The 14,970-nt window shown below is 33.8% G+C and overlaps 1 protein-coding gene across 1 annotated transcript; it reads left to right on the top strand.

The window, feature by feature from the left end:
• Positions 1 to 6,062: 6,062 nt before the first annotated feature.
• Positions 6,063 to 10,947, top strand: LOC107911864 (nitrate regulatory gene2 protein). Its single transcript, XM_041080873.1, has 5 exons — positions 6,063 to 6,262; positions 6,379 to 7,663; positions 7,786 to 7,970; positions 8,657 to 8,880; positions 9,864 to 10,947. The coding sequence occupies exons 2-5, from the start codon at positions 6,388 to 6,390 to the stop codon at positions 10,654 to 10,656; spliced, it is 2,478 nt and encodes an 825-aa protein (XP_040936807.1). The 5' UTR covers positions 6,063 to 6,262; positions 6,379 to 6,387; the 3' UTR covers positions 10,657 to 10,947.
• The last annotated feature ends 4,023 nt before the right edge of the window (positions 10,948 to 14,970 follow it).

Raw genomic sequence — 14,970 nt, 5'->3', positions numbered from 1 at the left:
TGATCAGTGGCCCCACATTTATAACAAGCCCCTAACTTACTTCTACATTCACCGGGGTGACTTCTTCCACAATGTTGACACTTAGGCCTTTGGGTATTTTGTACACTACCCATACTAACAGCAGGTCTGTCAGATGCTTTGTAATCAGATTGTCTTGGCCTACTTTTTCCTGATCTTTCCGGTACTGAATTGGCTCGACTGAATTCCTCTTTAGATTTCTTCACTAGTAAAGCCGAAAATGACTTAGATGCACTTCTTTTGAAAGATTCTTTACTTCTTCTATCTCGTTGCATCTTTTTATTATATACTTATTCAAGCTTCTGAGTACGATCTGATAGAACAACAAATTCTTGTATCTCAATGCCCCCTATCATCATTTTAATCTCATCATTAAGCCCTTCTTCAAATCTGATACACATTTCTTCTTCAATGGGTACTATATCTCGAGCATATTTGCTCAGATAAACAAATTCTCTTTCATATTCAGCCACTGACTTGTTTCCCTGTCGCAAGTCGAGAAATTCTCTTTTCTTCTTATCCAGATATCTTTTGCCGACATATTTCTTCTTAAATTCATTTTGAAAAAATTCCCAAGTGATCTTCTCAGCCGGTACAACAGCTTCTATTGTTTCCCACCAGTTATAAGCTTCTTCTTTCAATAATGACACGGCACATATTAAGTAATCATCTGGTGAGCACACCATTTGCTTAAAAACCCTCATTATACTTTATAACCAATATTCAGCTTTAACGGGGTCATCATCTGTTCTTCCCCAAAATTCTTCAGCCCCATGTTTTCTGAGCTTTTCAAATGGAGAACGTTTGCCAGATTCAGTTGTCGAAGGAGGTAGAGGAGCAACCGGGGGTACTACAGATGTTGAGATAGGGGGAGGAGGTTGCGGAGTCTGATTTCTTTCTCGCACATTCTCATTATACCACTGATTCATGAATCCATAAATCATATTTTTGAGTTCTTGTTCTCGCATCAATGAAATCGGAGCTTCACTACTTGTTCCTTGTTCAGAGGTTTGTACTCTGCTATTAACTTCTTCTTGCTCAGTTTGTTCTGGTCTATCTGACATCTTTTCAAATCGAAGATAATCTATAATAAAAATAAGGATTAGATCGGATCATACACAGCACACTATCACAGATTTATATGGCATGTAATTCTAGACACTTTTCACATCATACATATTCCGAGAATTAGCTAAACCAAAGTTCTGATACCAATAAATGTAACGCCCCTTATCCGAGACCGTTGCCGGAGTCGAGCACAAGGCACTACTAAACTTATTTGAGCACTTAACCAAATTCAGATAATTTATATCATACTTTTCAGACAAGCTATCCAACTGCGTCATAGTTGCTAAATAATTCATATCTCGAGTTATAAAACTCGAAATCCAAATCCGTAAATTTTTCCCGAATTTATACTCATATATCTACTTACAAATTTTTTTATATAATTTTTGGTTGGTCCAATTAGTACAGTTTATTAGTTAAATCCTCCCCTATTTCAGGGTTTGACTACTTTGACCCCTGTGCACTACGAACCAAAATTCTCTCTGTATAAAATTCAAATAACCATGCCGTTTGTTTCTCTTAAAAATAGACCCAATGAGGAATCCATAAATATATAGTATGACTCATAATTATTTTTTTGCAATTTTTAATGATTTTCTAAAATCAGAACAGGGGATCTCGAAGTCATTCAAACTCTGTCTCACAATAATTTAAATATCTCATAGCATAAAATCCAATTGCATACACCGTTTCCTCTATATGAAACTAGACTTATTAGGCTTTAATCTCATTTTTTTCTCAGCCCTTAACTCAATTTCCACAATTTATGGTGAATTTTCAAAGTCAAACTACTGCTACTTACCAAAAACTGTTTTAGTACAAATATTGTTAACTAGTTTGTAACATCTTTACTTCAATTCATTCAAACTCTATACATGCCATATAAATCTTTAAACATAAAACAAAAACTACCGGAATTGATCTGAATAGTGTGCCCTGTTATGTTGATCCGATCTACCAACTTCTCTTTAATTCAATCTACAAAAGAAATTATCAAATACACACAAATAAGCTTATTGAAGCTTAGTAAGCTCATAGGCATAGAAACACAAATCATATCAAATATTGTACACAATCATATATCTATTAGTTTAACTATTTCATCCTCCAAATCACAATTTCATTAATAACTCATTGGAATAATTTCCATATGGCTACTCACAATTTAACTCCCTTAGGCCCATTTCTCATTTATTTCATTGTCAAATTAGGGAACAATAAGGGAATTGAGTCATTCATTATCACATTGCCATAGTAAACTATGGACTTTCACATTGTTACGCATCACACACCGAAGCCATAGCCTTGCCATGGTCTTACACGGTTCACATATCATACCGAAGCCATATCCCAGACATGGTCTTATACGGAATCACATTATCATATTATACCGATGCCATAGCCCAGCTATGGTCTTATACGGAGTCATATTATCACATTGCACCGATGCCATAGCCCAGCTATGGTCTTAAACGGGCGCAATTATCACATATTTTTCGTCAATTCATCAGGGTCACAGAATAGAAGCACTCAAATCCATTGTTCCTACTAATTTGTACTTTTAGTTACACATTATTTATTAGTTAATGCAAATTGATAGTATTCATCAACAATAAAATACTTTAACAATCATAAGATTTTCATATCAAAATATTGAACTTTGCCATTTGAACTTACCTGGACTAATTTGCAAAAGTCGTAGAAATTCAGGGACTATTCTTGAATTTTCTCCTTTCCACGATTCAGTTCGTTTTCTTGATATGATGTAAAATATGAAAAACCAGCTTTCTCCAGACCTTCTATGGCGTTTTGGCTGATAAAATATGAAGAGATCTCTAGATTCTTCAATTTTATTCTTATTTTATATGTTAAAGTTGTAAAATTTCCAATTTTGCCCTTATTTCCCTTTAAATCTTCCTTCTTTTAACACTTGAGCTATTTAATCCTTTTAGCAAAATTTATTTTTATTACAATTTAGTCCTTTTTATTTAATTGACTACCTAATCGTTAAAATTTCTCAACCAAACTTTAATACTAGCTAAATGAAACTTCATAAATATTTATAAAAATATTTTATAGCTTGATTTTCAAATTGGAGGTCTCAATACCTCGTTTTTGACCCGTTTGACCTAATAAATTCTTTTAATTCACTAATTTCACCATTTCACAAATTCTTCTAAATTCTTACTTGACTCATAAATATTAAATTACTATCTTGTTCAATCTTATTTGTCGGATTTAGTGATCTCAAATCACCATTTCCGACACCACTAAAAATTAGGCCGTTACACATAGTGTCAAACAAATATAATAAAAGAAAATAACAAAAATTAAACAAACAAACAAAAAAAAGACCCTTTAAGAAATGAGTAAGCAAAGCCCAAAAGAATTATTTGTATATACGAACCCTGAACCTGCAAAATTCAAATCAAAATTTTTTATTAAAAAAAGAAAGAATGATAGCAGAACTAAAATCAAATGAAAAAAAAACTAAAGAAATGCAGGAGTAAAGAAGCTATGGCTGTAGATGTTCGAGAGAGAGATTGATCGAAGATAATTGGATGAATCAATGATCATATACAACATTGTCGATTAAGAGATCAACATAAACAGATGTATTCGCTTTTAGAGTTTAGAGAAAACTTAATAAGATGCAAAATTAAGCAAAAATCATAATTACTACAACTTAAGCCAATTCAAGGAGTTGAGGATTATGGAAGACAAGTCGTTGGGATCTTGGAGTTGAGGATTATGGAAGACACCTCCTAGATGAGCCAATCTACAATCATAATTACTACAACTTAAAAAAACATAAAAAAGAAGAAGAAATCCTTCAACCGAAAAACTTACAGAACGGATGAAGAAGTGAACTGGATGAAGAACGGAAGAAGGAGAAAGAATATGGCGAGAGTGGAGAAGATTTTCTGGAAAATGTCTTACCGATTAAAAATCTGTAAAATATTTTCCCTAAAAAACTCATATCATTTATAGTGTTTTGGAAAATCTTTTACACATGTAATTTTTTTCAAGCAACCAAACACCGTAAAATCAGGAAAATATTTTCCGGAAAATCAAATCCTTGCAAACAAACGCACCCTAAAAGAAAAGATGAAATGGGGGTATAATGGGAAGAATTAGTTGTATCTAGATTTGTTCATGGATAGGCTTAGAAAGTAAAAAGATTTAGACAAAAATATAGGTTCGAAAAATAAGTTTGGGCAAAAGAAAGACTCGTTTAGGAAACGAGCTGGCCTCGGGTAAGGCTTTTTTGACCTAACCCTAGCTTGAATTTGTAAAAAGAAAAAATATGTTGTTTTCTTACTATTTTCTCACTGTTTTATTACTATTTTAATATTATGTTGTTACTATTTTGTTGTTATCGTTTGGTTATTGTATAACTTTTATTTTTTATTAAATTTGTTATTATTTTATTGTTAAGTTGTACCTATGTCAGTGTTATTTAAATATAATTTTTAAGAATTTATGTTAAATTGTTGGAAAACAATTGTTGTAATATTTTTAATATTTTATATATATAAAAAATTTAATGCAACAGGCCAACCTAGGCGGAACTTAAATAAAATTTAAAATCTATTTTTGGAGCTACGCCAGATTTCAATTCAAACTTTACTCGAACTGAGACATGGAGAGGTCTAGACGCTTACAAAGGGCCATTAATACGAGCGGTAGGGAATTGTGACATCAAAATTAAATAGGTGAATTGAGTTCTTTAATTAGTCTCTCAAAACCTCCTGATTAGAGCTTTTTGTCGCATATGATATCAGCTACAACTTCCATCATAATCTTCTTGAAGGTTTTATAAAAAAAAGAAAAGAAAAACATACCTACTTTTCAAACGGTAAATCTTTATATGATTGAATAATTAAATATTGTAATAAAAAATTGCTGGTAAAATAATATTTTATATAGAAAATAAATAGTACAATGAAAAGATTGGGCCCACAATCGGAATGTGGGTCTGGGGAGCTGGCATCAACATGTCCAGGAAACCAAAAAACAAGGAGAAAAGAATAAATGATCTCCAAACTACAGAAATGCAGTCCCTTTTGGGTCCACATATGTTGGCCTATTGGGAAGAGAAGAGTTGCATCATTTTCATTGGATTGCCGCCTGCCATTTTTACTCTCTTTATCTTTACTCCTTTTTTAGAACCTGTGTTTGCCTTCTTGCAAGTTGCAACACCCACATCTGAGCTGGACCAATATAATACCATTTATTTCTTTTGCAGCTTGAATCCTTTTTGTTTAAGCTGTTCAACTAACTGTTTATGATTTTTGAGAAGTGTTTAAACATAAGATGTTTAGATTTTTCACGTACTGTAAATGTAATTATTATTGCTTTTTGCTGGTACGGGTGGCAACCTTATGGAGAATCAGATGCCCAAAAATCTCATAAGAACCGAGTGGCATCTTCCTTCGCTAGTTAGAGTGGAAAGGGTAGGCCTTTTTAAGCTTTCATCACCCAATAAAGGTTCTTTCACACCCTTAAATTTTAATTATTTCGTCTTAAATCTGTTCCAAAAGGGAAAGAGAAAAGAGGAGGGAAAGTTACACCACCTCCCACTGCTTTTTTCTTCTAAAGTATCATTCATATTGGAATATCTAAGTAACGTGATTCTGCCTTTCTAATAGGCCTGGCAGTGTGCTTTGCTTTGGGTTTTTCTATGAGTAGATGTAGATCCCTTCTGCCTAATAAAAAAAGAAGATTAATTTAGTTCCTACAGGTGCAGAGATTTAACCCTAGCTACCTTATATGAGTTTTGATTTTATTTTAATCTCAATTTACTGTTTATGTCTATTTGCTTAATTTAAGGTCCATCCTTCTATGCCTTTTGTATGTGAAGCACAATGTCAAAACAAAAAGCAGCCTTCTGCTACACCAAGTTATTTAATAAATATTTAAAAAAGCCAACCAATAATTTTTAAACATAAATTAAAATATTCATTCTAAAGTCTAAACTGTCACCAGTAAAGCTCCAGACAGTGAGAAAAAAAAGTACTTTAAAAAATAACCGAAAAGGAAAAAAGAAAAATTGAGCATGGAATGGAAGTTCCCCCCGACACACACCGAGAACAGTTGAAATACTCCATTAGCCATTTTGCCTTGCCTTACACTTCATTCTTCTCTTGCTCTCTTTCTCAAGTACTACAATCTAGTAAGCAATAATTGGGCGCCACCGTTACAGCAGGACGCTCCACTGCTTTGAGCTTCTTTTTTTTTTTTTAGATTTGACTGTTTTTCCTTTTTTTTTTTTTCGGTTTGGGTGATTAGTGTGTTGGGATGGGCTGTACGGCGTCGAAGCTAGACAACGAAGACACGGTAAGGAGATGCAAAGACAGGCGCCGCCTGATGAAGGAGGCCGTTCACGCTCGGCATCAATTAGCCGCCGCTCACGCCGATTACTGCCGTTCTCTCCGTGTTGCTGGCGCTGCTCTCTCCACCTTCGCAGCTGGTGAACCCCTTTCCGTCTCTGACGAAACCCCTGCCGTCCTCCTCCACCCCGCCACCCCATCTCCACCAACTGCTAATCTGATCCCTCCACGTGCCCCTCCATCTCCCTCCCCTCCTCCTCCTCCGCCTCCTCCTTTATCTCCTTCTCCTTCCCCTTCCCCTTCCCCTTCTCCGACAATTGCTAGCTCCAAACTCCCTCACATACTCTCGGCTTCAAGCCTCCCATCTCCTACACCCAATCGTCGTCGGCCACGTAAATTGCCCCCGAAACTCCCGCACATTTTGTCCGAATCGAGTCCTTGTTCTTCTCCTCAAAGCTCAAAATCCGGTTTTTCCAACAGCTTTTTCCCAGCGGCTTATCAAAATAATTCCACTTACTCAACCACTCCTTCTCAGACTTCTTCCGTTTGGAACTGGGAAAACTTTTACCCTCCATCTCCACCGGACTCCGAATTCTTTGAACAAAAATTACAACAACAGCAGCGAATGCAACAACTACCTCATCGGCAGCATCATTTGGATTCAAACAACCCCGAATATACGGAAGATACCGAGACGGAAAAATCAGAATACGATTTCTTCCGTCCACAAAACCTGAATCACCGTTACGATTCCAATTCCGTTAACTCCAAGCGTAATTTTGACGAGGAAACGGAAAGGGAAGAAGTGCAATGCAGTGAATGGGGAGACCACGATCGTTACACTACAAGCAGTTCATCGGATGAAGACGAGGAGGAAGATGATGACGTCGCATCCAGATCCGAGATTGGGGATCGCTCCAATTTCGGTTCTTCGATGATAGAGGAGTCTGAGAAGTTCCATCATCTTCATCATCAGACTCCTCCTTCGGTACAGCCGCGGATGTATGGGGCCGTCGCGGGGACTAAAATGGACAATAAATCGGAGGATGCGGGATCGTCGGCGGGGAGTTATAAAACGGGTGCTATGATGGAGATGAAGGTGGTAGTTAGACATAGGGATTTGAAAGAGATTGTCGATGCGATCAAAGAGAAATTCGATAAAGCTGCCGCCGCCGGAGATCAGGTCTCGGAGATGCTCGAGATCAGTAGAGCTCAGCTTGATAAAAATTTCAGGCAATTGAAAAGTAAGTCCCAGATGTGGAGAATTTTATTTTAAGCCAATTTCAACTGAAATTGATTTAATGATTTAATCCCATTTACTTTTCTTTCTTTCTGTTATTCTTTTTAATTTGTTTTCCATTTACAGAGACTGTGTATCATTCAAGTAGCATGTTCAGTAACTTGAGCTCAAGCTGGACTTCAAAACCGCCGTTGGCGGTGAAATATCGGCTCGACGCGACCGCGCTCAATGAATCGGGCGGTTCAAAGAGCCTTTGTTCTACTTTAGACCGGCTCTTGGCTTGGGAGAAGAAGCTCTACGACGAAGTCAAGGTAAAAGGGTTCTTTTAGTTTTTCATATATTTGTTGTTTTTAAAAAAGATTTAGCTTTTTTCTGATAAATATTTGATGCTCGGTAGCGTAAATCCACCGCAGTTTTAGATTGTTGAAGTGTTGATGTGCTTTTTCCATTTGGGGCACTGTCGTCAAAATGGATAGTTGTCGTAGTCTTTTTTTATTCTTTTATTCTACTTTAATCACCCTTGGTTTATTTGCTGTTCAGTATCATAAGTAGTATAACAGAGTTGCAATGACTAAAATACCCTCGACATGCTTAGATTAATGGCATGAATTCCATGTCCAACTAACTGATCTTGTAGGCTTAATATTAATTTAGCTTCTATTACCCGTGCTTCTTCTAGATTCCCAATTTTGCCTTCGGTAATGTAGTGAGAGATTTCATGTCTGGGGAATGTTTTCTTTTTACATCAGTGAATGAACTTTAGTTTCTTACCTCCCACCTACTTAAATTGTTGCTGGTTGGTAGAGAATGTGAAGGTGTTTGCCTTTATGCTTGAATTGTAAGTTTGTTGAATTGGTTGGACATGTTGATTCTGGTGCATATTATCTGTGGATAAGAAAATAGTAAGAAACATGTGGTGCAAAGATAATTTGATAATTCACCTGGTTGGTTTGAGATGGGGGCTGATGTATAGGCAATGCATGTTCAACAATTTCAGGCTAGAGAAGGAGTAAAGATTGAGCATGAGAAAAAATTGTCGACGTTGCAAAGTCAAGAATACAAGGGGGAGGACGAAACCAAAATAGACAAAACCAAGGCATCAATAACACGGCTGCAGTCGCTAATTATTGTCACATCCCAGGCTGTCTCTACCACCTCTACTGCCATTATTGGGCTTAGAGACAGTGATCTTGTTCCACAGCTTATTGAAATATGTCATGGGTAAGTATACCTTTTCTTACTCTCTGTTTTGTCTTTATATCAATAAGAAATTCTTTTGAAACATTAATGATGCAATGCAACTATCTGGATCCATAGACTATTAAATATTCCATGTATTCTCTTTTATAATTATATGAATCATGAAATACTGATCCAAGTCCAATGTTAGCAGTAGAGTAAAATATTATAGAGGTCAATTTCTTTTCAATCTCAGTGGCTTGAGTTCTTCATGAGGGGAATTGAATCTCAAAATGGTTTTTTCTCATGTGAAACATGCACTGTGGATTTTAGCTGCTTGCAGGGTAGGTGAACCATAAATGGTCCATTGCTCTGCTATGCCATTTGATCATCCCCACTCCGAGCACATGTGCCTTGTGGTCTTGGCTCTTTTAATCGGGTGGCCCGAGTTCCAACTTGACAGTCTTTCTTCTTCTATAGACCTTTTCAGCCAAGAACAAGTAGGGGATGGGGATTAGGTGCATTGGAGTTAATTAACATATGACCCACCATAATCTAATTTGACAGGTTGTTGAAACTTGAAATCGCTGAACTGGTCAAAGCCCTTATATTATCAGCATCTGTAGCGTACCATCAGTTGTTAGATTAAGCATGCTGACTTCAAATGGGTCATAATTCTTCAGTTATCGGCTGACTGAGCTCCTTATTATTTTATTTTGGTGCTTATACTACAAAATTTGCCAGTGGTTTTTGGAAACTTGCGTCTCTATACAACCACTCTACGAGAAGAGAAAGATAACTTGACACACGTGAAAGTTGAACAGAATAATAATTCAACAGGCAGATTTATTTAGATGAAAACCTTATTCTGAATTACCTTTTCTTTTAGTTGTTTAGATTTATTATATTAGGGTGGAGTAACTTTTGTTGTCCATTTATAGAAATTTAGAATATTGTAAAATGTTGGTGCTAAATTAATTTCAACTTGAATATTATCTTTACGAATCAAATGAATTTGAATGCAGCTTCAGGTATATGTGGGGGTCGATGCATCAATATCATGAAATTCAGAATAATATTGTGCAGCAAGTCCGTGGTCTTATAAACAGATCGGGAAAAGGTGATTCAACTTCTGAACTGCATCGGCAGGCAACGCGTGATCTTGAGTCCGCTGTCTCTGCCTGGCACTCTAGTTTTTGCCGTTTAATGAAATTTCAACGGGATTTTATCCACTCCATCCATGGCTGGTTCAAGCTCACCCTTCGTCCTGTCAGCAATGACAATGTTGACCGCAATGGTAAAACAGATCTCTCTGATGTATACGCTTTTTGTGATGAGTGGAAGCTTGCTCTTGAACGTGTCCCTGACACAGTAGCTTCTGAAGCTATCAAAAGTTTCATTAATGTTGTCCATGTGATATCTGTTAAACAAACTGAAGAGCTTAAGATTAAGAAGCGAACCGAAACTGCATCAAAGGAGCTTGAGAAAAAGGCATCGTCTCTCCGGAACATAGAGAGGAAGTTCTACCACTCGTACTCAATGGTTGGTATTGGACTTCCTGATTCTGGGGCTGATCATGGGCAGGTTCTAGATGCTCGGGATCCCCTTGCTGAGAAAAAATCGGAGCTTGCAGGCTGTCAAAGGCGAGTGGAAGATGAGATGTTGAGGCATGCCAAAGCAGTAGAGGTGACAAGAGCAATGACACTGAATAATATTCAAACCGGCTTGCCGGGGGTTTTTCAAGCATTGACCAGCTTTTCTGCCTTGTTTACCGAGGCACTTGACTCCGTATGCTCCTGTTCCTATCGTATCAAATAGATGAATACGTTTGTTTTTCTTTCTGCACTTGAAGAATTTTTTAAGTTGAAATTTATAAGAGTTGGGAGGGGTTTTTTCTGGGATGTTTATTATTATTTTGTACGGGGAATGTGTAAATTACATGGGGAGGTCTTTTTGTGGTTTTTCTCATCTTCAATTTGTCAAGTAAAGGCGAGTGTTTGTACAGGAAATTGCCTCTGAATATTCATTCTTGTATGAATAGGGAGAAAAAAAAAAAGGTTGCAATTTCAGCAAATGAATAAATACACAAATTCTGCCTCTCTTTTATTACTATTATTATTATTATTATTATTATTCCTGTTTTTCCATTTCTATGCAACTAGTGCACACTCTTCTTTATTTTTATAAAAATAAAACAAAATAAAATTAAAATTCCAAAATAAAATACCCAATGTTCCAAAATAGAACAAATTTTAAAAGAGAGGAAATTCATTTTTTTCCAAATCGATTTCAACATTTCTCATCAAATTTATTCATCTCAAAATAATTTTTTAAGAAAAAAAATAAAAACAAAATGTGTCGGGTGTCAATCTAGTCAAGTATTAGTCGGGTTTAGTTTATTATAGTGGTCAAATCAAATGATGCAAGAAATTAAATTTGTATAAGAAAATTGATTTGGGATATTTCGACTTTCAAATCCTTGTTCTCTTTTAAAATTAAAAATTAAATCCGTATACTTTAAATAAATTTTAAATTTTAAAAATTATTTTTCATATTTTAAATAAAAATAAAAAATTATAATGTTTTAAAAATAAAAATATATATTTTTAAAAAATAAAAATTATTAAAAAACTCTTTAAAAATTTAAAAACAAAAAGTTAAAATATTTTTAAGATATAATAAAATTTCAAAATTTAATGTTATCTAGATCAGATTGGACCAACTAGTCAAATTGAGAATCAGTTGTCAGTTTAACCCGTGAACTAGTACAGACTGATTGAACCAACTGATTTAATCGAGCTAAAAAATTAGTTGAATCAATTTTGAACTAGTCTAACCAATTGGTTCTTAGAGCAACAGACAGTTCAAAGCAAATAAATAATAAAAAATATAAAATATAAAAATCGGTTCAACTACCAATTCAATTGATTTTTTTTTAACTCAGATCAACCATTTTGTACTAGTTTGTGGGTGATTCAATTTTTTACCTCTTATCGAACTCATACCCCATCTGGTTTTTTATCCAATCAGTTCGATCCGATTTAGATAACATTGAACTTATTAATTTTTTATATTTAAAAATATATATTTTTTAATTTTAAAGAGTTTTTATTTGTTCATATTTTAAAAAAAATTATAAGTTTTAAAATTTTTATTTTTTTACCTCTCATCGAATTAATACGTCAACAGTTTCGATTCAACTGGTTGATCTGGTCTGATTTAGATAAAATTGAATTTTGCATATTTTATATTTTAAAAATCATTTTTATTTTTTATTTTTAAAAATTTTAATGTTTTTTTCATTTTTTTATTTTTAAAATATAATTTTTTTATATTTTTATGTAAAATATGAAAAATTAATTTTTAAAAATTTGAATTTTATTTAAAGTATAAGAATAAATTTTAAATTCTTAAAAAAATACAAAGACATGAACATCGAGCTACATCAAACAAAATTCTTTACACAGATTTGATCTTCTGTATTATTTGATTTGACCCGTATAGTGGATTAATATTAATTAATTGATACTTGACTTGAATTGACTTGTTGACTTAATTGGCACATGTCAAAATTTGCTTTTATTTTATTCCTTAAAAAATTTCTTTGGAGATAAGTGACTTTTTTTTTTTAATTTTATTTTGATAAAAAAAACTACACAACCTACCTTTTAATTGTATAGTTTACGTTTTGTTTACTGTTTTAGTTTAAGAACTTTATGGTGGTTGTTAATTTTAGCTTGGTTTGGTTTCCTAGGGTTGGAGCAACATCTAAAATGGTTATAATAAACATGATGGTCATGGATTGGGGTATTGTTCGAGGGGCTGAGCGGCTGGACATCATTTTCGGCTTTGCCATTGTTTCTGTTTTTTTTTTTTTTTTACTACAATCAATTTCACTCACTCTAAAATAAGATTTGTTTTTTTTTAATCAATTTAATTTTCTTTTTAAATTTAATCACTCTAATTAAAATCATTATTTGAACTAATCATTATTGTTAAAAATTTTATTAAATTACGAATAGATTAGTAACATTAACCAATTGAATGTTGGGTTTCTACTGATCAGCTGTGGTCATTTTACACCCAAAACTCTAGTAGCTTTCATTATGGGCTATGGCTTCATTTACTTCGTCTTGAATTTGTTCTCCGGCTTTTAATGCCGAGATCGGTACTTAAGCTTTGACAACTTCTACACTAAATACAAATACTAGTGAATGTGATTCCTCCTTGAAATGCCAATCCTTGCTGCATTTTGGCGAAATGCCGAGTTGGTGGGTCTGGATATAATATTTAACCCCCACGTCTCTAGGTTCAGTTGCTATTGTTCTCATCATCTTCCTCGTTGTATTGGCATTTCTTTTCGCTTATTTTATTTTCTGCTTTCTTAGAAGAATAGGGCTGAATACATCACACCAAGTGCATTGAACATGTCTTGTTGGTTGTTTCTGTAAAAAAAAAAAAAAGGTATATTAGACCAGTCTTTCGAAGATTTTCCATTTTGGAGCTCGTAGTTTTCGGCGTTACGGACATTTTGCTTCCTCGCTGCCAGTACAGTATGCCGCAAGTAACGGATGAGACGGAGAAGGAAAAAAACCATGGAGGACTTCCCCAGTAAGGCAAGTGTTGTTTCCAAAGGCATGCTTGAACTGGTCTCTACCATTATGAGGAAATTGAGTAGGTAGCTTTTAAATAGGGAGTGAGGTTCCGGTTGAGAGAAGAGAAAGAAAAAATAAATATTTTGGATTAATTACAAAAGGGTTTTCTAATTTTTAATTAAAAGTAAATTTATTATATTTTATCATTTAATTAACTAATGTGACACACGATTAATGAATTAATAGAATTTTTAATAATATTAAATTGTAAAAAAATTAGAATGGCTAAAATAAGATTAGAGTGTAGTTTATTTTGTTTATTTTTATGACAGTTATTTGGATTCTCCCAATGCCAGCCAGCACAACACGAGTTTTGGTGATGGACAAGTTTTCTTTTTTAAAATTTTATTTCATTAATAAAATGTTACGAATGAAAGAGGTGATATTATAGAATCCAGAGTTTTTCAGTTCAGACAGTTAGCCATCCCCAACACCTCACCTCACCGGCTGCAAAATAGGATCTTCACTGGACATTACAGACATACACACATTATTCAATTCTAGAACCTGCAAATTGTAAATAGTTATTTTTCTTACATGGTACCCTATATAATACATATTATTATTTCCTTCAATCTTGGATTCCTAACCTGTAACTGTAATATTTATTTATTTATTTACTTTTACCAATAGATTGATAAAAAAACAAAAATAACTATCCTATGCAAGTCATGATTCAACACTCACTCCACTCCAATTTCTTAACTCAATATTTGGTTGTTCATGATTTTTATTTTAATTTTTAATTTATATGAGTATTGTTGTTAATATAAAAAGATATTGGTTAGAGTAAGTTGAAATACATTATTTTCTTATTTATGGAAAAGCCATTTTACTTGTTCATTTAATTTTTAGCCTCTTTTAACTATTGATTTTTTATTTTTTGTCTAATCACTCAAAAATTAATGTTTGTTAACTTTACTACGTGACATACACATGAATTGTTACGTAAATAACAAAAGTTCAATTTCAGCAAAAGAAAATCGAAAATAAAAACAATTTCACTAAGTATTTAATTTAATTTGATTTTGTTTTTGTTTTCTTAAATTAAATATGTAAAGCAGTCCAAACCGAATAATACATAGGGCCTAGGGGGGCTTGAAAGTAAAAGTTGAATATTGTGGTGTCAGTGCTATGCTACGAAGTAAAGGTAAATGCTCAAATGGTTAGCAGGATGTGTATTTTTCGATTTTAATTAAATTAATCCATCGAATTAAATTAATTAATTAATTATCGAAATTTCGAAATTAATTTGATTAAGATTAAAAAATTTAATTATTAATTAATTTAATTTGAAATTAAATAATTAATCAAATTAGTCGATTAATCGAAATTATCAAAACTCACAACCCAAAGCAGTAAACGAGAGAGGCCGAAATGATGTATTGAGCTTCAGTCGAACAATCCAGAAAAAATATAATTGGGCCCTAGACCGAAGTCTCCTATATCTACAATCCAAAATAAAAAGCCCATTTTC

Source organism: Gossypium hirsutum, chromosome A11 (assembly GCF_007990345.1).
Source record: "Gossypium hirsutum isolate 1008001.06 chromosome A11, Gossypium_hirsutum_v2.1, whole genome shotgun sequence".
NCBI classification, from domain to species: domain Eukaryota; kingdom Viridiplantae; phylum Streptophyta; class Magnoliopsida; order Malvales; family Malvaceae; genus Gossypium; species Gossypium hirsutum.
The sequence above is the reverse complement of the archived record's forward strand: the minus strand, read 5'-3'. Positions and strand labels throughout refer to the sequence as shown.